Raw genomic sequence first — 25,620 nt, 5'->3', positions numbered from 1 at the left:
GAGCAAGAAACTAAGTACTCAGTGTTTCGAAACTAACATGAGTACCAAAAATACACGATAATATTTGTTTCATACATTACCATTTGAAAATATTTTTGTGAGTGTTTGAAAATTTTAAGAACAAGAATGAAGAATTATCTGAAACAAACAGATGCTAATATTTGTTTCACTTTCTCAATTACCAATTTGACAGAATTAGTGTTATTAGTATTTCGACAGATTTTTGAAAATATTTTGTTGGTGAAATTTCTAAAAATAATTTGTGAGTTTAGTTTTTACCCAAACAACAATGAGCTTTCTTTCTTTAGAATGTTTTTTTTTCTTTGATTTATGAAAAACATTTTGGTTTCTTTGGTCAACAAAATAACTTCACAGTAAGCAGACATTTTATTCTCCTTGCTCTTATCACTTGAAGGGAGGAAAGAATTTTTGTGAGAATATGAATAAATTGTCTTCGAATAGGCAAGTGAAATATCAAGAACTTACTCAAAAGCTATTCTTTGTGAACAAATTTTGATTACTATTAAATAATAAAGAATTAATCTAATCACAAAAATCAAGATCTTTAAATTAAGAGATATAACTAAAATTAGAATTTGCTTTAAATGATTTTTTATTAATTAAAGACCATAGAGATATATGAATTGAAACCATCTTTTGTGGAGGTGAAAAAAAGAAGGATGATCCTAATTACAGGGTTATTTTCCTTTGGGAAGCTAAAGACAAGAAAATTAGAAGAGAAATTCCTATATATATTCACTTAAATTCTTTATATCACTTTTAAATTAGATAAAGATGAAAAAACATGTATATTTTACTTCTTTTGCACTTGTACCAAACAATTAACAAAGTAAACTATGAATCCTTTATGCGAATGAAAAAATATTTCCTTTATCTTCATCCTTCCCTTTGTCAAAGCATACATGATATGAAAGAACTAGGAAGTTTTAAGCTAGCTCCTCGCAGCCTATTTTTTAAATTTTATTAAACATTTGAATATTAGTAAAAGATCATTCCATAAATATAATATGATCCTTCGCGCGGTAAGTTCACTAGTATATATATAATTGAGGGACGGGAGGTGATGTGGCGCTATTCACAGACCAGGATTTGGGTTTATCTTTTTTTCTTAGTTTTTCCAATGTTTTCATTCAAATTTTTCCAATTTAAGTGCCCTAAAAAAAACTTTAAAAATTACGTCTTTAGACATAAAAAATAAAAACTGAATAGACACGTCTTTAGACTTTAATTCCCTTGATTGGCCTTCCACTCTTCCTTTTCTTTCTACCAACAACGGTTAATCCCCAACCAAATATGACATCTGATTCAACGTCTCTTGCTTTTTTGGTTCTCCTTCGTGATCTTAAAATGCTTTTTAGTATATTTCTGATTTGTAAAACATTGGGATAGATTACTTAAAGTGCCTGTACAACATCTTCTATAAATTGCTAGTACTACTGATTATGTTTGTGTTCAATTATCAATTTACTTTTTCATTTTATCACATAAAGATATATTCTTAATTTTTCCTGTTAAATGAGTGTTGATATGTAATATCATCACCTCTAACCCTTAAGTGTTAAAGAGTGTCAATTCCTCAATAAGAGAAGAAAAAGTATGATGTTGACAAATAGATAAAAGAAAGATGCGATTGGTATCTTGGATTCCTTGGTATAATTGAATTGCTATTATTCATGTTAAGAGAAGAAAAAGTGTGACGTTGATAAATAGATAAATGAAAAATGTGATTGGTACTTTGGTATAATTGAATTACTTTTCTTGTTTTATATATATATATATAAAACATATATATATGTACACAGGTAAATGACATACGAAGGAAGCATTCGATGTGAACGCGATTAACGTGTATTTTCCGGACAGATGATATGATACCATGTTCACAGACAAACTTTGTGTTGTCTTTAACATGTCATGTCACAAATTAGTTAATTGGTTGAACAATGTGTTGTCATTTCCTGCACAATTTTACTGTTGGTATATGCAACGTTCATATTATCTAACGCCAAAAATAATTAAAGAGAAGGATAAACTTTCACTCTTTGTCTTTTGCTGTTGACCTTATCCAATTTTTCTACTTGCATATGCAGGTTGATGCTGTTGTTGTTAGGACAATGAAGACCAGAAAAACTCAACATGCCATTGAGAAGTATTACTTCCATTATTCCATACTGATTGCTCTAGATTCAGACATAGGGTTAATTGATAGGTGTTGGAAACCTGAGCATGATAGAGGAAAACTGATAGGTATGGAAAGCTGATTGCAATTTTTAACTAAGTCTTAATCAATATACAACAACAACAATAACCCAGTATAATTGTGATGACCCAAAATATCATCTTTAAATTTAATAAGTAATTCTGTGTTCTAAGACCTCGAAAAGCCCCATTTATCATTTCTCGACTTGTGTGCGCAGTCCGTAAAATTTTCCGAAAAGTTTTCATGTGAAAAATGGATTAAAATGTGAAATAGAGTTTTAAAACTCAACTGAGTTGACTTTGGTCAACATTTTTAGCAAACGGACCCGGATCAATATTTTGACAGTTCCGATAGCTCCGTATCGTGATTTGGCAGTTGGGCGTATGCCAGAAATTTAATTTGGAGGTCCCTAGCTCAAGTTATGGCCATTTAACGGAACTAGCAATTTAAAGGATAAAGACTTCCAAGTTTGACCACGGGGTTGACTTTTTGATATCGGAATCGGAATCTGATTCTAGAAATTTGAATAGCTCTGTTATGTCATTTATGACTTGTGTGCTAAATTTGAAGTCATTCCGGATTCATTTAATATGTTTTGGCACAAAATTTGTAAATTGAAAAGTTTAAAACTCAAAGTCCGAATCGAGGTGTGAATTGCAATTTCGATGTTATTTTATGTGATTTGAGACCCCGAGTAAGTTCGTATTATATTACGGGACTTGTTGAGATATTTAGATAAGGTCCCGAGGGGCTCGGGTGAGTTTCGGATAGGCCACGTGATGTTTTGAACTTAGAAAATTTTGCTGGTATAACTGAACCTGTTGCAGGCCTCTGATCTCGCAATTGCGAGATCAGGCATCGCAAATGCGAACCAAGCAGGTATGGCAATTGCGAGATTTTTATCGCAATTGCGAAGAAAGCCTAGGCCAGCAGTTCTCGTAATTGCGAGTTTATCTTCGCAATTGCGAAAGGGCCAATTATCGCAAATGCGACATAATCTTTGCATTTGCGAAGGCAGCGGGATTGTGAAGGGCATCGCAATTGCGAGTGTTTCTTCGCATTTGCGAGCTTCGCATCAGGTCGCAATTGCGACACCTGCAGCTGAAAAAAATAACTTTTGGACGGGATTTTTGATTCATTTCCCAAATCTTCAAAACTTAAAACCTCAAGAGGCGATTTTGGGCGATTTTCACGGAAAAACATTGGGGTAAGTGTTCCTTAACCTATATTGATTATATTTCATGATTTCATACTCATTTATATCATGAGTCCGTGAATTTATGTAAGAAAAATCAGATTTTTCTAAAATCTTCCAAAAACGAAAATTTAAGATTTGAAGGTCCATTTGATATCGGAATTGGATAATTTTTGTATGGCTGGACTCGTATCGGAATGGATGTTTGGATTTCATAAGTTTTTCTGAGATTTGAGACGTGGTTCCCACTGCTGAATATTTTAATGAATTTCAGATTTTATCCGAAAAAATTAGTAAATTCATATGAAATTAATTCCTATGATTAGTATTGAATATATCGAAATGTTTGTGAATAGATTTGAAGCTTTTGGAGACAAATTTAAAAGAAAAAGTTGTGGTTGAGTAATTGATTGGAATTTGCAAAGCGAGGTAAGTGTCGTGGTTAACCTTGACTTGAGGAAATAGAACCCTTAAATTATTTGTTATGTGAAATGCATGTGAACGACGTATAAGCGAGGTGACGAGTATCTATACGTCGTCAAATTAATTGTTTGCCTACTTACTTGAAAAATCATAAATTATTTTAAATCATAAATTAATTATTATAATAATTATTTCTCTCCTATTCTTTGTCAAATATCAATTCTTGAATTCTTGCATTAATTGTTATATGCTATGTGAATTATGTGTCTTAATTGTTATTTGACATTTAGCATATTATATATTAAACTGTCTATTTTCTCTCTGATTTCCACAATAACTTGTTATTTGTCATTGTTTGTTTCATAATTAAATTATAATTATTGTATGCTTGTTGTCTTAAAAGTTTATATTAATTGTTGTATTTATTGGGGAAATTTCTTCTAGAAGAATTAGTAAATGAATATATTGGAGGAGCGGATTGCACGCCGCAACAAAATTGATCGAAATGAATAAATTGGAGGATCGGGTTGCACGCCACAACAGACTTATTAAAAAGTCCATATTGGAGGATGGGGTTGCACGCCGCAACAGACTTATTAAAAAGTCTATATTGGAGGATCGGGTTGCACGCCGCAACAGACTTACTAAAAGTCAATATTTGGGGGATCGGATTGCATGCTGCAATAGACTTATTGAAAAGTCAATATTGGGGGATCGGGTTGCACGCCGCAATAGATTTATTGAAAAGTTAATATTGGGGGATCGGATTGCATTATTGAAAAGTCAATATTGGGGGATCGGATTGCACGCTGCAACAGACTTATTTAAAAGTCTATATATATATATACTTGATTGAAATAAATATATGACAGACTTGATTAAAAGGAAAATATTGGGAGAGCGGGTTGCACGCTGCAACAGAATTAAATGTGAATATATTGTGAGAGCGAGTTGCACGCTACAACAAAATTGGTTGAAATAATAATGGATTATGACTGTTGGGTTGGCTTCAATTATTATAAATGAGTTACCTGATACTTTTTTTACTATTTGTTGTTGTTATTAATATTGCGTACAGGTTAATATAAGTGAACCGCCTTAGCTTCGTCACTATTTCGTCGAGGTTAGGCTCAGCACTTACCAGTACATGGAGTCGGTTGTACTGATACTATACTCTGCACTTCTTTTGCAGATTTTGGAGTTGGTCCCAGCGGCGTACCATAGACTTGCTCGAATTTCAGCTACCAGAGGAGACTTGAGGTATAACTGCATGGCGTCTGCAGTTCTGAAGTCCCCGTCTATTGTACTTTAGCTGCATTTTTTTTTCAGACAACTTTATTTTATTCAGACCTTTATTTGTATTTATTCTAGAAGCTCGTGCACTTGTGACACCAATTCTGGAATGGTATTTAGACACTGTTATTTTTATAGATTATTTTAAAATTGCTTCCGCATTTGCTTCCTTGTTATTAATAAAATTAAAATTGTTTTAAAAATGGATAATATTATTCTAATGTTGGCTTGCCTAGCAAGTGAAATGTTAGGCGCCATCACGGTCCGAAGGTGAGAATTTTGGGTCGTGACAGTTGGTATCAGAGTACTAGGTTACATAGGTCTCACGAGTCACGAGCAAGCTTAGTAGAGTCTGAAGTATCGGTACGGAGACGTCTGTACTTATCTCTCAGAGGCTATGAAGTTTAGGAACAATATCACTTCTTTCTTATTCTATCATGCGAATTAATTCTATCATCGATGATTGAACCATTCTACTCTTATTCTCTCGTAGATGGTGAGAACACATAATACATATACCGATGGACAGAGACCAGAACCCTCGGTGGCAAATATGGCCAGGGGTAGAGGTCGAGGTCGTGCTAGAGGCCGAGGCAGAGGACGAGGTAGAGCTCAGTCCAGAGCTCGAGTAGCTGCACCTGTTGTAGAACCTCAGGTGGACCTTCAGGAGGAGGTTCCAGTTCAGAATGTACTAGTTGGACCAGTTCAGGTCCCGGAAGGATTCATAGCCACTCCAGTACTTCAGGACGCTCTAGCCTCGTCACTAATTCATCGAGGTTAGTCTCAGCACTTACCAGTACATGGGGTCGGTTGTACTGATACTACACTCTGCACTTCTTGTGCAGATTTTGGAGTTGGTCCCAGCGGCATACCATAGACTTGCTCGGATTTCAGCTACCAGAGGAGACTTGAGGTATAACTGCATGGCGTCCGCAGTTCTGAATTCCCCGTCTATAGTACTTTAGATGTGTGTTTATTTTCAGATAGTTTTATTTTATTCAGACCTTTATTTGTATTTATTCTAGAAGCTCGTGCGCTTGTGACACCAATTCTGGGATAATATTTAGATCCCGTTATTTTTATGGATTATTTTAAAATTGCTTCCGCATTTGCTTCCTTATTATTAATAAAATTAAAATTATTTTAATAATGGATAGTATTATTCTAACGTTGGCTTGCCTAGCAAGTGAAATGTTAGGCGCCATCACAGTCCAAAGGTGGAAATTTTGGGTCGTGACAATAATCCCACTAGTGGGGTGTGGGGAGGGTAGTGTGTACGCAGACCTTACCCCTACCCTGGGGTAGAGAGGCTATTTCCGATAGACCTTCGGCACCCTCCCTCCAAGAACTCCCCACCTTGCTCTTGGGGTGACTCGAAATCACAACCTCTTGGTTGAAAGTGGAGGGTGCTCACCACTAGAGCAACCCACTCTTGTCAATATAAAGTCTTAATCAATATAAAGTGCATATATATATATATATATATATATATATATATATATATATATATATATATATATATATAAAATTTTGGGCTTCTTTTCTTAGCAAGGAAAAAAAACTAACGGCATTACTCTGGTGTTGGTCTCTATTTACAATGATTTCTCTAATAGGGCTCATCTCTCCATGCACATTTTCAAGAATTATAGTCTAATCTTCAATTGAGGATTTAATGTGATTTCTGTTTCCATTACTTTGATTCATATGACACAACAAATCAACATAAAATGAAAAAGGAAACTCCAAAGCCTTTTCTCAACTGGCCTCTTCTTCTCAGCTTTCTCTCTCAGTGCATGTATTTCACTTCACGAGCATATACGAATATGAGTCATGATCTATCAGTAGATTCGGGATGTTTACAAACATACATACATTACTCATGCATAATTATTAATGACCTTTTGATGATAGTTCCAATGGTTGCGTGAATATATTTGTAACGATCCGACCGGTTGTTTTGCTTTCTAGATCCCTATTCTCCTAATTAAGACTCCCTGTATGTATTTTTCTATTTTATGACTTGTGCAGATGGTTAGTTCGGGTTTGGAAGGGTTCGGGTTGAAATCGGAATACTTAGTTCCTTAATAGTGGCTTAAAATGGTTAAGTTTGACTTGAGTCAATATTTTGAGTAAACGACCTCGGAACCGGGATTTGATGGTCTCAATAGGTTTGTATGATGATTTTGGACTTAGGCGTATGTTCGTATCGGATTTCGGATAACCCGGGAGTGTTTCAACGCTTAATGTTGAAAGTTGAAGCATTGAAGGTTTTCAAGTTCTTTAAATTTGGTTTGGAGTAGGTTTTAGTGTTATGAAGGTCCGTTTAGGATTCCGATCCTGGTAATAGTTCCGTATAGTGATTTAAGACTTGCACGCAAAATTTGGTGTCATTCTAAGTAGTCTAAGTATGATTCGGCGCGTTCGGAGCAAGTTGAAAACTTGAAGTTCATAATTTAATCCAATTTGGTATTGGGGTGCAATTCTTAGTTTTGATGTTGTTTTTCGTGTTTCGAGAGTTCGAGTAGGTCCATATTATATTTACAAACTTGTTGATATGCTCGGATGGGGTTCCGGAGGCCTCGGGTGAAATTCGGATCGAAAATGGATTGGAACTTGGAATTGGGGAGTTGTTGCTGCTGCTGAAGTCCGGTGTCTTCGCACATGTGGAGGGTATGGCCGCAGGTGCCGTTACGCAGATGCGGTGAGTTCATCACATGTGCGAGGTCTGTGGAGATGGCCTGGGAGTGCAGGTGCGAGGAATATTCCGCACCTGCGAGGTCGCATATGCGGAGTATGGGCTGCAGATGTCGAAATGACCAAGGTGGCCTGGAGGTGCAGAAGCGGACTTGGTCCGCAGGCGTGTTCACGCAAGAGTGGAGAAAAATCTGCAGAAGCGGACTTCGTCCGCAGAAGCGAGAGTTTCTGGCCTGGGCAAGGTCCACACCTGTGACGATTTGTCCGCATAAGCGGAGCCGCAGGTGCGAGAATCGCTGGAGGCAGTGAGGTTCATTTAATGTCGGGACTTAGACCATTTTCTCTCATTTTTCATTTCCTTGGTCGATTTTGGGGTTTCTTGGAGAGGGGTTTTCACCTAGCTATTGAAGGTAAGTAATTCCTACCTAATGTAAGTTTAATACATAAATTATGGGTAGATTGTAACATGTAAAATATAAAACTTTTAGGAGATTGTTGAAAAACTTAGGTTTTGATAAAAATGGGATTAAACCACGAAAATAATTATGAAATTGGGTAGAAATTATATATTTGAGTTCGTGAGGTTATGGGTAACATTTATCTTCGAAAATTTCCGAAATCCGGACGTGTGGGTCGGGGGTGAATTTTAGGAATCTTCCAATTTTGGTTGGGTAATTACTCTAGGGACTAAATTATGAACTTTTGAGCTTATATTGATTAATTTATATAATATTTGGCTAGTTTCGGATTGTTCGGCACCGACTTGAGGCTTTAGAGTGAATTTATGGGCCAGAAAGTGAGCTTTGGGAGGAGTTAAGTCTCTTGCCTAACCTTGTAAGAGGGAATTTACCCCATATGTGTTTTAAACTATTGTTTTCTTCTAATTGTGGGGGCTACGTACGTACGAGGTGACGAGAGTCCGTGCGTAGCTACAAATCATGCTCAAGTCCGGGTAGTTTTAGGACTCAAATCATGAAATACTTGTATTGTTTGTACTCTACTTGTTAATTTAAGTGCCTAAATTATATTGAAACTTGATAAAGGATCCGTAAAGATGAAATTTCACTTACTTTGAGTTTTGGCGGATTACTTGACCGTTAATAGAAACTGTGCCTCCTTGTGTATTAGTCTTGTTATAACTCTTAAATCAGATGTTCATAGAGTATTCTCTCTTTTTGTGGAGCGGACCGAACGCCTCGACAGTATAATAGATGCATCTATGATTCGTGCTGATCGACCCTCGGCAGTGTACACGTTATTCTGGATCGGGCCGTACGACCTTAGCATAAATCGTGCGTATTAAAGCTCGGAGTCCGATTACACTTGATATCATTCTTATGACTTGAGAAAATTATAATTTACTTGATGGCCCATAATTGTTGAAGTTAGTATGTGTCAGTGGAGATTTTTAATTGACTTTTAGTTAAAGAATCACTTATTTACTGTTTGTTATTGTGTTATTATTGATGTATTCCATGCCGGTTTAGAATTTTCGTATTTTATTTATTGGCCCATAGTAAGTGTCGATATATGTAACGACCCGGCCGGTCGTTTTGAGTATTACAATCCCGCTTCCCCCTTTACTGCTCAAATTGTACTTTACAGTTGTTGTGTGAATTGCTGGGGTAATTGGTTCGGGTCCGGTGAGGTTTTAGAATGAATTAGAATATTTAGTTTCAAGGTTTAAAGCTTAAGTTAAAATAGTGACCGGATATCGACTTATGTGTAAACGACCTCGGAATTTAATTCTGTTGATTTCAATAGCTCCGTATGGTGATTTTGGACTTAGGAGCTTGTCCGGAAAATTATTTGGAGGTCCGTAGTGGAATTAGGCTTGAAATGCCGAAAGTCAAATTTTTGGGAAGTTTGACCGGGGAGTTGAATTTTTGATATCGATGTCGGAATCTGATTCTGAAAATTGGAATAGTTCTGTTATGTCGTTTATGACTTGTGTGCAAAATTTGAGGTCAATCAGACGTGATTTGATGTGTTATGGCGTAAGTTGTAGAACTAGAAATTTCAAAGTTTATTAGGCTTGAATTGGAGTATAATTCATAGTTTTAGCGTTGTTTGAGTTGATTTGAGGGTTCGACTAAGTCCGTATGATGTTTTAGGACTTGTTGGTATATTTGATTGAGGTCCCGAGGGGCTCGGGTGAGTTTTGGATGGTTAATAGATCATTTTTTGCCTTGGTGAGATTGCTAATATCTGTTGTTGCATTTTTCGGATTTTCTCTTTCGCGTTCGCGAGTGGGACCTCGCGTTCACGAAGAGGAATTTGTGGCAGGCAGGATTTACTATTCGCGTTCGCGAGGAGGTCTCGCGTTCGCGAAGAGAAGCTGGGTTGTGCATCGCGTTCGCGTATAGGGTATCGCGTTCGCGAAGGGAAACATAGTGGGCATGGACTTTTGCCTTCGCGTTCGCGAAGAGCAAATGTTGGGAAGCACATTTTGTGCTTCGCGAACACGAGGGGCATGTCGCGTTCGCGAAGAAGAGAGGTCTGGACAGAAAGTTTAAGTTCAGAAAATGGGACTTCGTCCCATTTTCCATTTTTAACGATTTCGAGCTCGGATTGAGGCGATGTTTGGGAGATTTTTAGAGGAAACAATGGGGTAAGTGTTCTTAACTCATTATTGATTAAATTACCTGAATCCATGGTTGTTTTTAGCATTTAATTGGTGAATTAAGTTGGAAAATTTTGTGAAAACCCTCTTGGTTTAATTTGGAGATTTGAGGGTCGAGTAGATGTCGGATTTGAGTAAAATTTATATGGTTGGACTCGTGGTTGAATGGGTATTAATATTTTATAACTTTCGTCAGATTCCGAGACGTGGGCCCTACGGGTGATTTTTGGGGCGTAATTTCAGATTTTGTGGAAATATTAGTATTTTGATATGGAATTAATTTCTATAAAATTTGTGGGCTGAATCAAATTAATTGTGACTAGATTCGAGCCGTTTGGAAGTTGATACATGCAGAGTGAAATTGCTGGAGCATTGCTTAACTTGCTCGACATTGGATTTGGCTTGTTCGAGGTAAGTAACTCTTCTAATCTTGGAGTTGAGGGTATGAACCCTGAATATATGTATTTTATGAATTGTTGGTAGGTGACGCACATGCTAGGTGATGGGCGTGTAGGCGTGCACTATAGAAATTGTGACGTAATTGTTTATGTGGAATTTTATAGTTAAATAATCTTGACATTTTCCATGCGGTTTTATGTGTTAAAGAAATTAAGCTGAAAAGCATATTAGAAATCATATTGAGGCCATGTGCTAGTATTATTGGGACCCTCAGAGGTCATATTGCTGTGAATTATTGTGTTAAATTGAAAATTCATACTCAGTCATATTCATTTCATTGCATATCATAACTCAGTATTATGACTTTATTTTGATGCATATAAATATTTTAGGCCGAATGCACTATTTTACTGAGATGCCCGAGTGGCTTGAGAGGTTTATGACTGAGTGAGGCCGAGGGCCTGATTTATGTTGCATATTTATGGGATCGGGCTACACGCCGCAGCATGTGAATCGGGGCTGCCCGCCTGCAGCATATTTATGACTGAGTGAGGCCGAGGGCCTGATTTATGAGGATGAGTGTGGATCGGAGTTGCCCGCCTGCAGCATACTTTATTATTATAGCACGTGAGTTGTCCGTGCAGATTATAGCGCTTGGGCTGTAGGAGCCCCTCCGGAGTCTGTACACACCCCCAGTGAGCGCAGGTACCTACTGAGTACGAGTGCCGAGTGCTGAGTGACTAGGAGGCATGAGTGATTGTGAAGTATTCCCGAGTGGCAAGAGTGATTGGGAGGTATGCCCGAGTGGCAAGAGTGATTGGGAGGTATGCCCGAGTGGCACGAGTGACTGTGAGGTTTTGCCCGAGGGGCTGTATATGAGTGATGTTCTGCCCGAGGGGCTGTTTATGATCTTATCATTGAGTTGCATTGCATTGGCATGCACACATGACATATATGCATAGAGATGTATTTCCTCGTGCTGTACTGCATCACATCATTCATGATTTTTCACACATTGTTGACAGATGGGCATAGTGATGCATTTGTTTTTACACGGGTTATCCGGAAGGAAAATGAAACATCTTATTTATTATTGACAAGATTTTGGAAAAAATTTATTATTTTCAAACTATTCATATTTTTGGCAACTCCAGCAAACGATTTGGTTTTTTTCACTGATGTATTTGAATGAAAGAACTACTATTTTTGAAATCATGATTTGGCTAGGTATTTTATCCCTGAGTTACTTCTGGCATTATTTGTTTTATGTTGTAATGGATTGTTGTGGACTATTGGTTTTGGACCCGACCTTGGTGGAAGCTCGTCACTACTTTCAACCTATGGCTAGGTTTGTTATTTACTCAGTACATAGGGTCGGTTGTACTGATACTACACTTCTGCACATTACGTGCAGATGTTGGCTGTTGTTGTTGGCTTGCTCAATGGTTGCGGGACTTGAAGATGTACATGTGTTCCTGTTGTAGCTGCCTTTTGTTCAGGATAGCCTTAGATTTATAAAAGCTTTGTTTATGTATTATTCAAACAGACTATGTATTATTTCATTTCCGCTTTGTATATTCTATTCTTAGAAACTCATGATTTGTACTACCAGTTCTTGGAGAATGTATAAGTTTAAGATAATTATTTACTTAAATTTCTTTAATAATTGTTATTAGAATTGAATAGTTGAAAGTTGGCTTACTTAGCGGGTTGGGTTAGGTGCCATCACGACTAGTTGGATTTTAGGTCGTGACACAACCCCTCGTCACTATTTCTCCGAGTTTAGACTGGATTCTTATTGGGTACATGTTGTTTATGTACTCACGCTACACTTCTGCACTAATCGTGCATCTGGCATTTATTCAGGCGCGCACCCCCGATATCCTGAGGCATAGTGGTGAGCTACTCTCTGTGTCCATTCTGCAGCACCTGCAATCTTTCTTTTGTATTTACTTTCTGTCTATCTTATTTCAAACAGTAACATCGGTGTTTTGTATACTCTACTAGTTGCTCATATACTTGTGACACCGGGTTTTGGGAATATGCTAGTAGACACTTGATGATTTTGGGTATTTATTTTTCGTATCTTGCTTTTTCATTGGTTCACGCTTTACTTTACTATAATTTTTCCACTTCTCATTTACTTAATAAATAAAAATTAACTATTTTAAAATTTAAAAATAAAAATTAATACATGGCTAGTTCACCGTTGACTTGCCTAGCAGCGACTCTGGGTACCATCACGCCTATAGGGAAAATTGGGTCGCGACAATATTCATTGAAACCGGAAAGAAAGAGATCAATTTTGCTTCTACCAAGAGTGAGGAAAGATTGAGCTCTTGATGTCGCGGTTGAGCTTTGCTGCTTCCACAGAACTTACCGAGACGACAATAAAGTATCATTCCCCATGACTTTTTATTATGAAATGTTTCAAGTTCTTGAATGGTTATATTTTCAATTCTTTGTGCCCATTTTATTTGAGAAGTTTCAAGAGTTTCACGGAAATAAATACTATTTACAATAGTTATAGTACTATTATTTGTGAGTAATATTTAAGTAGGAACATGAGGGCGGCAATAGGACATATATTAAAAATATTTTTTCAATAAAATGTATGTCAACTTCTCTTCCAACTGAGAAGATTGTGTTTCAGTACAATTTCTTTTCTTGCCATTAGAAAAGGAGATTGCTGCCATTAGAAAAGGAGATTGCTTTCGAGCACATTATCATTATAAACCTGCAAACAGTGTGATACTTTTTCTTAGATTCATTTGTTTTATGTTTTCCCATGTAATAATTAGTTTTAGTTTTTGTTATTATAAACACTTATCTCTTCCATTAAATTTATAGAAAAAATCATTTTGTAAATTTAGTGATATACCGCGCTTATTAACTAGTTTGAAGAATATTTTTGTCCCCACAGGTTACCACTATTAACTTTCCCGCTCTCGCGCTGTCAATTGTCTCACTTTGCTTTCCTTGACATATTTATAAAATATATTAAAACAGCCAAAATTGCCTTGTACTCCATTCATTAGCCAATGTTCATCTTTCTCAAACTTAATTTTGTTATAGTATCAAATATCAATTTTCCACGAGTACTAAAGTTGGAATTGAATATAGTTTTTGACCCCCTAAATGAACAAACAGTCCAGAATGTACTTCCGTTTCAAGCCACAAATTAATTATAACACCGGATAACAATTAGAAGAATTAATCATCACCAATCAAATTAAAATTAAAATTTTCATGTAGCCTCAGCCGTCAAACAATAAACATTCCCAATACAATCTTTGAAAGATAGAACTCAAAATTTCAAGGGAAACATGCCTCAAAATGACAACCTTCAAACTCCGAAATAGTAAAATTACAAAAAACCACATTCCTATGAAAAAAATACTTCGAACAGCACAAAATTCTCCTGATACTAAGGCTATAGGGACATTGAGATTATACTATGAAAATTCAGAGATTCATTCCTCTCATCAAGAGGATGCCTTTGTCTTTGTGGGAGCCAATTGAGTCTCGGGCTGCATGAAAAGAAAATATTTAGGCATACTTGCAAAAAGATTTAGGTTGCAAAGGATACAACACTTTCCAAGGACAACATGATGGCAGAAACAACAATATATAAAGATGACTAATGAAAAAGCGAAGTCAACTGAGATAATGTATAAACCATGTATTCAAGTTATGAGAATCAACTATGGGAAAGAACTAATGAGGCAGAGCATCAAACTAATACCTCCTTCCTGACAGATTCTTCCTTCTCAGACAATGTCAACTCGATGTGGCACGGATTAGACATGTAGGCTACAGAAAGGCCAAGAGGTTAGAATGGTAATGCATATCCTCGGCTACAAGAACCATTGAGAAAATAAGGGCACTCACGATTGATTCTTCCATGAGCACGGTACGTGCGGCGCCTCTGTTTCTGGGCTTGGTTTACTTGGATGTGAGTTATGTAAAGTGAATCCACGTCCAAGCCTTTAACCTAAAATGAGGTGAAACTAACCATCAATTCATCTTCTTAGAGATAGGCGGAAGTAGAGGAATCTACACAAAAAGAAATAATCCTACAAATCCAAACATACTTCAGCATTACTCTCAGCATTCTTGAGTAAATCTAGAATAAACCCTGCAGATTTGACAGGCCAACGTCCTTGTCCATTTGAGTGGCGATTCTTTGCCTGAGCAGTACGACCAACCCCACGACAAAATCGTGTGAAGGGAATGGCCTGCTTGTGGGCAATAACATCCTCCAAGTATCTCTTTGCCTTGTCCAAAGGCATCTTCCTAAGGGCATGCGCTGTCTCTCTAGTATTCTACATGTTGATAATAAATACAAATTGAGTCACAAAAAGCATGGAAAAATTAGAAAACCCATAAAAAAGTTACACAACTGTTGAATATCATTCCAACAAGTTAATTCTCCGCTTTCAAAAACACATCTGTGCTAAATAAGCATAAAAATTTTACATATTCGATTTGAGTAATGGAGTTCAGCAATACCCAAGATATGATTTACTTATCCAAACAATTCAAGGAAATAATAGAACTAAACCATGCAAGCTCATCCCTATCTCAAATCCACCAGCTTAAGACACATAGTTAACAAAGCGGAACAGAATGGCTAAAACATTAATTGACAGATATGTTTAGCTTTGTTTAAGTAATTTTACTTGAAGCTAATCACAAAAGTAGCAGCATGCTTAATCCACAAAAAGGGAACCACTACTTCACATACAAATGAGATACAAACAGATGAAGCTTGATTGATCTAGAATGCAATATAGTAAAAGCTCTTATTACTCAATATGCAAATGCAGAAAAAAATAAGATATCTTAAGCCCCATAAAGCAGGTGACATTGAGATTAAAAAAAATAGCTTGCAAAGTAGAAAATCATGTTCGATCAAATTTAACATAAAATATATATCACACACCTTGAAATGGACTCTGAGATCCGAGCCCCTAGCTTTGCAAGCTGATACAAGAACACAACCCCAACTCATAATATTAGAAAACCAAATAAACCAACATATAAAACACTCCAAATTTTGTTACAAAAATCATGAGCCTTGCAACTTAAATGTGTCTTATCATATTGAGTACTCACATTTTGTGGGGTTCTCTGGTTCCCTTGAATACTTCACCTACATAAAAAGCAAAAGGATTAACACACTGATCAATGGGAGGATTCGAAAGTTTAACTCATCGACTTACCATGGTTGCCGTTTATGCTGCTACTCCCCAGCAGCTGCTGATACAGATGTCTTTTCGCTGCTAGGGCTTTCGTGCTAATTTAAGATGTAATGGTTTATAGGGTTTTAATTAATTGGGCTGCGTAAATTTTTACTAGGCCTTTTGAATTATTTGGGCCTTTAACTTGTGCTGGGCTTTCTTTCTTTTATGGGAAAATCTCACTTTATACCCATTAAGTCTAAACTATTTACCCTTTAATATCCAAACCTAAACTATTTATTTTTCCTACCTATGCGGCCCAAACTATTTACCCGGCCCACCCATTAGATATGTGCCTTCTCATTTGAAGTACAGAATGTTAAAAATATTCGGCTTCATTTTTGCAAGCTTACCTGGTAGTAGACTTGAATGGATCTACTTCTTCTTTGCCAAATCGATCTTCATTAAGAGGGCTAACCCAAGCTATTGCTCTACCTCTTTTCCTTATGATTTTTGTATGTGCATGAAGACCCACCATTGTTGAGTTTGAAGCTCCTGAATTTGAAATTTTATTTTGAAGATTTATTATTTGATTCGATTTTATTTTTGAAGATTTCTTATTTATTCAAAGTGGATGTTATTAAATATTACTTATAGTACATTCTGGAAGTTCATACTGAAATTTATTCACATTTGAAGTTGATTTGAGGTGATTGAGATCGAATCTTTCAGCTGAAAATCGAAGAAGAACACAATTACCTAATAGTATACTGCTACGGTATACAATATGTTGTAGGAGTATATAGTTATATTGCAACAATATACTATTATAGTATACAATATACTGCAATGGTATACTGTAATAATCAAAAAAGAACACAGTTACCTAACAGTATATCATTATGGTATACAATATACTGTAGGAGTATATAGCTATAATGCAAACTGTATACTATTATAGTATATAATATACTGTAACGGTATATTGTAATAATCTGCAATATACTGTAACATTATGCTGTAATAGTATACAATATACCATAATAGTATACTATTTTAATGTAATAGTATAATGTTAAATGAAGAACATAAAATATCATTTTCATATATTGTATTCTATTTTGGTATATAATATATAATTCAATAGTATATAGTCTACTACAATAATATATTGTTATAATATACAATATGATGTTATAATTGGGTTATTTTTTAATTTTGTTAATTTTTTAACTGGATCCTTTTTAAATATTTTAACAAAGTTCTCATGCTTTTTACAATTTTTTTCTTAAAAAAGGCGTTAGATGGAATTCCATGTAGATATTATTTATTGTATTAGAAGTAGATGATGAAAATAATAATTATTTCTCTCTTCTTGATATTTAACTTTTATGGGCAGCCTACGATTTCACCTCTTGTTGGCTTTCTCAGGTTCTCGCTTCCTTCCTCCTTATGTAACGTGTCAAGAATAAATTATGGGCACAATTTAATTTCACGTTTTAACAATAGCCTCTTATGACTTTTCATTTAACTTTATGAAAGCATAGCCAGAATCACAATTCCCCTGTCTCATTTCACTAATAATATTACCCACAAAAGCTACAATGGGTAGGAAGAGTAATTAGTTTGGTGGGTAGAAAAACTAATAGGTAAGTAAGGGTAATTAGTTTAGTTTTTGTGGGTAAAGCTATAAAACTCCCTTCTTTTATATGGAATTTACATAATATACCCACTTGTAAAACTCGTGTTCATGATATACCTAAGTTTTAAAATTACATCAAATATCTTAAAAATATTACTCTTATACCTCTAAATCTTCCCATATATTCTGAAACATATCACAAATTATACTTTGGAATAAAATCAAAATATAACTTACCATAATCATCTATATCTTCTATATATTATTATAAAAGTGGGAACCCTTAATCTAAAAGGTTAAATTACTGAAATGCCCTTCTTAAAAATCTAATATTTATTAATGAAAAAACTAATTTAATTTTAAGTGCTTTTCTAAAAGGTTATGTCCTTTTAATATGTAACTAAATATCCAGATTTGAACTCTATTCATTCGTTACCTTTAGTGGAAAAATAAAACGTTGCCTTTAGCGGGGAAACAAAATATGGCCTTTATTAAAAAGACTAGTATTAGGGTATGCGCAGAGGCGAATTCAGGATTTAAATTTTATGGGTTCAATTTTTAAGATTTTTAACATTGAACCCATTATATATTTTAAGTTATGGATTCAAATCTATTATTTTTGTAATTTTAATTAATTTTTACACATAAATTTCTACTCCGCATCGAAGGTTATGGGTTCAATTGAACCTGTAACTCTCACACTGGATCCGCCTCTGGGTACGCGCTTTGCGCGTGTATCCATACTGATGAGTATAAAAATTAAAAATAAATTACGTAAATAATATTAATTTATGTGATTGTGTTATAAAATAAAATTTTATAAAACCACAAGCTCTTGGAAAATAATGAATATTAATCCCATTTAGCTAACTTATTAAATAAATAAAAATTACGTCATTCTTAATGCCTTGTCAAAACTTTGATATATATATATATATATATATATATATATATATATATATATATATATATATATATATATATATATATATATATATATATATATATATATGTGTGTGTGTGTGTGTGTGTGTTGATTTTTTCTCAAATATCGTGTAACAATAATATGTCATTAATGGTCTTAAAAATAAATTATATTTGCTCAAGTACCTAATATGAATTTCATCTTACTCAAATAAAAAATATGAAAAATAAAAAGATATTTTATATTGCTAGATTTAGTTATCATACAAAGAATTTAATTGGATGGTTAATATTTAAATACAACTATGTTTTCTTTTATAAAGAAAAAAATATTGTCATAGAAAATTAAGGTAGAAAATTAATGTTTTTTTTATTATTTATTATTATTATTATTAAAAGTCTTTTAGAATTCATGTAAATTTAATATGCATTCATATAATCATTACCATAGCATTAAAATTAACTATCTTATCTGCATATATATTTTAAGATATTCTTTTAGTTATAAAGCAAATTAAAAGTTATCCGTTAATAAAATTTTAGTGATACAGTACTTGAGTTTACTGATTAGATATTATTCACTTAATTAACGAACAATATTATTGATAAGTTTTATATGGTAAGACAAATCTTACTGTTAATATTGATATATGTCACGAACTTTATAGTTACATCATACTTAAAAGAAATAATTCAATAAGAATTTTTTTAATGAATTTAAAATTTTAAATATTGGGATTTCATACATAGTTCAAGTAAAAAACTTCTAATAATTGTTTTATTTATTTAAAAATCTTGAAAATTACGAAAACAAGAAAATGACTCCATTTTATCTGATCTTTTATCACGTTGGACTATTCGGGTTTATCTAACTAGCCTCTGATTAGTATGGAAAAAATACTCATGACACCAATGGTCCAACAAGTCATTATATTAGGAAATTATAATTTAGACTTTTATACATACTATTCATATATATCATTAAAAACTTGTAGTCTTTATGTAATAATTATATTTTTACAACATATTCATATATGTTCTTTATGACAAATAAGACACTTGACATGTAGACGATAATCTAATTTTGTTTTATTCAAGTGTTTGAGTTTTCTAATCTCATTATCCTATAGAAATAAATTTAAAATTAGATAAATAATTTATGTAATTATTTTTTATTATTATATTTATGTATTTTTACTAAAGTTTTGACTATTAAATCTTTCATTCTTTAAATTATGTAGCAACACCTAATATTTAGGAATTTAATAGTATTATCTACACCCGAAATAAAACTAACATCTAGTAATATAATATTATTTAAACCCTAAATAAAAAATATTACATTACTTATCAGCAGGACATGGCGTTAGCTTTGTGACACAGCATAATTATTATGATTTTTAAATTAAATTTCAAAATACATAAAATATTTAGTGTAAATTAGATGAAGTTTTGGGAATCTTGCCGATTAAGGTTGAGAATGTTCTAGAGAAGGATTTGTGAACAATATTTTAGTGTATTCCAACATTACAAATGTTAAGAAAATTAGCATGACAGGTAATATTGTTAGATTACATAGTTCAAATAGGAAAGAATTTATAAAAGGTAAAAACTTAATTGACTTTAAAGTCTTAAATATTAGAAACCTTCAAATAAGGAATAATATAATAATAAAAAATTTAGTTATTTCAAATTCTTAAATAGAAAAATAATTAAATGACTATTTTATCAAATGTGAACTCTATTTTAAAAGGGTAAAAAAGACGAACGACAATTTGCTAAAGGTCTTCGTGCTTTTAATATAACTAGTCTTAGGTTACGCGCTTTGCGCGTGTGTCTATATCATTGAATATATAATTTAAAAAATGAATATAAATATTATTAACTAATAGCTTGACTTATAAAATATAAATTAAAGAAAAATGCAAGTTCTTGACGGTGATCCCATTTTGTTAGCTCAATAAAGGAAGGAATCTTGCCAATAGAAATCTTCATATACCTTATTGTGATTTCTAAGAATTTCTATGGGAGTATCTTACGTAAATTATTGTTATTTCTATAGCCTAATACTGAAAACAAACAAATAACATAAAATACTTTTATTAACGAAGATAACTCAAATAATTTGAAAAATTGAATGTTTTGGTCTTTAGAAATGACGAGGTTGGTTTTATAGCTCATAGAAAAATTAATAAGTGATAATATAAAATCTAAAAATAACTGATCTTGAGTTACTATTTTACAACTATTAACTTAATATATAGAAACTGTAAAAGTTGCCATTTTTGGAATAATGTAAATAATAATAATAATTTATGACAACTTATTTAGAATATATTTTGTCTTTCACTATTTTATCCTTATTATTTTAAGTTTGTATTTTTACTAATTTGATTCTTAATTCTAATTTTAACTAATTTTGTTCATTATTTTAATCGCTAATACTCTTTTTATGAAGATAAATTTATGTATCCTAAGATTTTTGTTAACTTGAAAACTAATTTACGTATATGATGAATTAAAAAATAATTAAATTTAATTCTTTGATAATTAGTAATTCAAAAACTTAATTATTTGTTTTTAACATTTTTTTATTCATTCAAGTTCTTCATATATTAGCTCATTCATAGTTTTAAATATTTAATTGTAGTTATTAATTTTATCCAATAAATATTTTGCATTGTTGAAGAGTAAAAAATTAATCTAATATTGTACTTTTAGATTTTTGAGTTGATAGATCTTTTATATTATTAAATATCTTTTTAGTAATTTATCTTTTTATTGATCAGTATACTTTTCAAATATTATACAAAAATAATATCTAGAAAGCTAGAATTTAAGTGTAATTAGAATTTCAAAAGTAGGTATAATGTGTATTCTCATTGAATAACATGAGAAATTAGAAAATAAAATCCACTCAAATTCATTTACTTCTCTAGTGTTATACCGTTAGCTTTGATTAGGTTTTCATGCTTAGTCCTAATGAAACATACATAAAATAATGTTCTAAAATATTATCTATAATTACAAATTTGCTTAAACTTTTTTTGCACTAATTGTAATTAAAGAATATTAATTGTTTGAGCTTTTTTTTTCTTACTTTGGTAAAAATAAATATAGATAGAAAAAATATTTTAAAGTTCTTTGAATATTTTTATACTAAAATTAGGACATAAAATGATACTTTTCATTGACCAACAACAATCTACTACCTATTCTAAGCCGTAAATTTTCTTTTTCTAAAATAAGGAAATGTTTTGTTTAGTTTTTTTCATGCTTATAGCATACGTTAGGCCTCATCACATAGAAGTTTAAACAAGGAATATTTAATATATACAATTTTAGTTGATTTGGAATTCCTAATTATTAGGGAAATAATGCACAAAATTTAGTTGATTTAGAATTCCTAAATATTTGCAAAATAATTAAATTACTATTTTTTCTAATGTAAAATCTAATCTTAAAAGATAAAAAAGACGAACAACATTTCGTTAAGTATTTTTGTGTTTTTAATATAGTATAGAAGATATAGATATAGATAATGTGTATGTATATAGTTTTTCTTCAGAAACTTCTAAATGTTTTCGAGATTTGTAGACAGGCGGTGAGTGCACTGGATGAGCTCTAGCCTTTCAAGAGTTCCAGTAAGAATTCCTTTTCATTCAGATGCTTCTTTATTTTGATAATAAATGATAAATGATAGTTCAACTTCTCTAATAAATTTATCAATAGTTACTATTAAGTAGTATGTCGTTCTTTTAATACTACATTTCTAAGACACATTTACCAAAAATTGTTACAAAGATCCAAATATTTAAAAAGATTTTAAAATATAATTCAAATTTTGGTTCAATTATTCTATTCCCAAATATCCAATACATTATGCATGAATTTCTATAGTGAACTTTTTAATTGCATTATGATGAATTGGATTATGTAAGCATAATTTGAGTACATATCGAATTGGATCTTTTTTAAAGTATTCACAAGAATACGTGTTAATTAGAGTAACCAATAAAAAATAGATGCACTGGGTTTACATGGATTGTATACATATTTGATCATTCTTTAAGCGATCATTAACAAGCTACACTGCTAGCAGATCAGAGGAGGAAGTGTGGTAAAAATAAAAGAGGATGAACTTGTAACGATCGATCGGTCGTTTTGAGCTCTAGCGCAGCGTTCGGCGGTTTGAGATCTTGAGTAGCTTCACTTCAGGTATTATGACTTGTACGTGTGGTCGGAATTGAATTACGGGAAGTTCAGAGTTGATTTGAAAAAGAAAATTCTAATTTCGGAAGTTTTAAGTTGGAAGAATTGGTTAAGGTTTGACTTTTGAGTAAACGACCTCGGAATCGGAATTTGAAGGCTCTGATAGGTTCGTATGATGATTTCGGACTTGGGCGTATGTTCGAGTTGAGTATCGGATCACCCAAGAGCAATTCGACGCTTATTGTGGAAAATTAGCATTTTTAAAAGTTTTAGAATTTCTTAAATTTGATTTAAAGTAGATTTTGATGTTATCGATGTCCGTTTGGAGTTTCGAGCCTAAGAATAGGTTCGTATCGTAATTTGTGACTTGCACGTAACGTTTGGCGTCATTCCGAGATGTTTGAGTGTAATTCGGACGCATTCGGCGAAGTTTGAAGGTTGGAAAGTTGAAAGAAAGGTTTTGGCCGTCGATTTGTAATTTTGATGTTGTTTGACGTGATTCGAGACTAAGTCTGTATCGTGTTGTGGGATGTGTTGGTATATTTGGACGGGGTCCTGGGGGCCTCGGGTGCGAATCAGAATGGAAACGGATCGAGTTTGGACTTGGAAGAACTGCTGAAGCTTAAGGCTTCTAGTGCGATCGCACCTGTGAGGTTATGGTCGCAGGTGCAAGACCGCAGAAGCGGCCCAGGGGTCGCAGAAGTGGTAGGGAGTGAGGCTGGATGGGATTCGCAAGTGCGAGGAATTTGCCGCACCTGCGGGCGGAGAAGCGCAGAAGCAAAAGTGGTATGGGGCTGGTTGATCGCAGGTGCGGGTGCGGGTGCTGTAGCGCACCTGCGGAGCCGCAGGTGCGGTCATGGGTGCGCAGGTGCGGAGTGGTGCTCGAGCTGGGGAATTCGCAGATGCAGAGGTTTTCCACAGAAGCGAATGCGCACCTGCGGTTGGATGGCCGCAGAAGCGGAAAAAGCTGTCCTTGGGGGAAGCCGCATCTGCGAGGAAGCTTCCGCATAAGCGGCTACTGTTCCTCAGATGCGAAAAAGGTCGCTAGGCAATGTTGTTTTTAGAACGGGATTTGGCCTATTTTCTTTCATTCTCTCTCGGTTTGGGCGATTTTTTGAGAGTTTCAAGTGGAGGTTTTCATCATCTACGTTAAGGTAAATAATTCTCACATGTTGTGAGTTAAATACATGATTTATATGTGGATTTGAACATGAAAATTAGTAAAAATTTAGGATTTGGGTAGAAAATCTAAAAATTGGTATTTTTGAATTTTTACCACGAAATTGGACATGAAATTGGAAATAAATCATATATTTGGGTTCGTAATATTATGGGTAAAGTTTATCTTCGAGAAATTTTGGAATCCGGGCATGTGGGCCCGATGGTCGACCTTATTGACTTTTCGAGCGAAGTTGGGAATTGTTATAAATTGATTAATTATAGGTAATAGAGTATATATTTATGGATTTGTACATTTGTTTGACTAGTTTTGGAGATACACGCATCTGTTTGAGGTATTAGAGTGGCGTTGGAGCCGGCTATGGAACTTCGGAGCGAGGTAAGTCTCCTGTCTAACTCTGTGAGGGGGAAAACTACTCCTAGGTGATGTATTTGATATGTGCTACTTGTTGCGGGGCTACGTACGCACGAGGTGACGAGAGTCCGTACGTATCTAGATTCATGTTATGTCCGGGTAGAATTAGGTTCCCGCCATGCTATAACTGTACTATTTGAGTTGTCTCTTGCCTATTAAATTCCATTTTTTACGTTGCGACTTGAGACTAGACTTGTGTAGAGTGATAGACTTGCTATTGTAGAGATTCGACAGGCTTCATGATTAGCCGCGGAATAATTGTACTCCTCCTACGAATTTCTCCCGCGTTATGCGTTTTCATCGAAAGGTTTTCCTTAAAATTTATAACTCACACGTCTATTCGCGAGTGGGGTCAAAGACACGTTAAAGCTTCTTATTCTAATGGGATTGGGTTGTTCGCTTCGGCAGTATAATAGATACATCTATGGTTCGTACCGTTCGACCCTCGACAGTGCGCACATTATGATGGGATCAGGCCATTCGCCTTGGAGGGATTATGCATCACACTCTCATGGGAGCGGGTTGTTCGCCTCGGCAATAAAATAGATGTATCTATAGTTCGTGTCGTTCGACCCTCGGCAATGCACATATTATGATGGGATCGGGCTATACGCCTCGCCATTTCTATAAAGTACTCTTATGAAATCGTGCGTAATAATTGACAAGAAGCCGGTATATCCGTGAGTTTTCCTAATTTGAATTGTGATGACCTATCTAGTGAGGTCCATTATATATATACTCCAATTGAGGAGGTAACTACTAGCTGAGAGCTTGAGTTATTGCTGAGAGGAAAATTTTTACTACGTATTTATACTTGTTGTTTCATTTATTTACTCTTACTCACATCTGTTTACTTCTACTGTATCTGTCTTATTGGACTATTAGTAAGTGTCGATGTCGACGCCTCGTCACTACTTCTGTGGGGTTAGGCTAGATACTTACTGGGTACGCATTAATTTACGTACCCATGCTACACTTGTTGCAATTATTGTGCATGTACATATATGTCTGGTGGTGTTTTGGGCGCAACGGCGCGGCTATTGCGGAGACTTTACCGTGAGCTGCATTCCATGTTACGATCCGCAACCTGCAGAGTCTCCATCAGAGTTATTTATATTCTCTTGTCTAATTTGTATTCTAGACAGATGTTGTATTTTATTATATTTTCTAGTTGATGCCCATGCACTTGTGACACCGGGTTTGGGGGTTCCTACATG

At 34.2% G+C, this 25,620-nt stretch overlaps 1 protein-coding gene across 1 annotated transcript; it reads right to left on the bottom strand.

Moving 5' to 3' along the window:
• Positions 1-14,052: 14,052 nt before the first annotated feature.
• Positions 14,053-16,204, bottom strand: LOC104088579 (large ribosomal subunit protein uL22y-like). Its single transcript, XM_009593279.4, has 7 exons — positions 16,074-16,204; positions 15,967-16,003; positions 15,794-15,834; positions 14,943-15,173; positions 14,740-14,842; positions 14,594-14,661; positions 14,053-14,378 (listed from the first exon to the last, which is right to left on the bottom strand). Exons 1-7 carry the CDS (start codon positions 16,074-16,076, stop codon positions 14,334-14,336), a joined length of 528 nt encoding a protein of 175 aa, XP_009591574.1. The 5' UTR covers positions 16,077-16,204; the 3' UTR covers positions 14,053-14,333.
• Positions 16,205-25,620: the final 9,416 nt, after the last annotated feature.

Source organism: Nicotiana tomentosiformis, chromosome 6 (assembly GCF_000390325.3).
Source record: "Nicotiana tomentosiformis chromosome 6, ASM39032v3, whole genome shotgun sequence".
NCBI lineage: Eukaryota > Viridiplantae > Streptophyta > Magnoliopsida > Solanales > Solanaceae > Nicotiana > Nicotiana tomentosiformis.
This window is presented reverse-complemented; position numbering and strand designations above follow the sequence as displayed.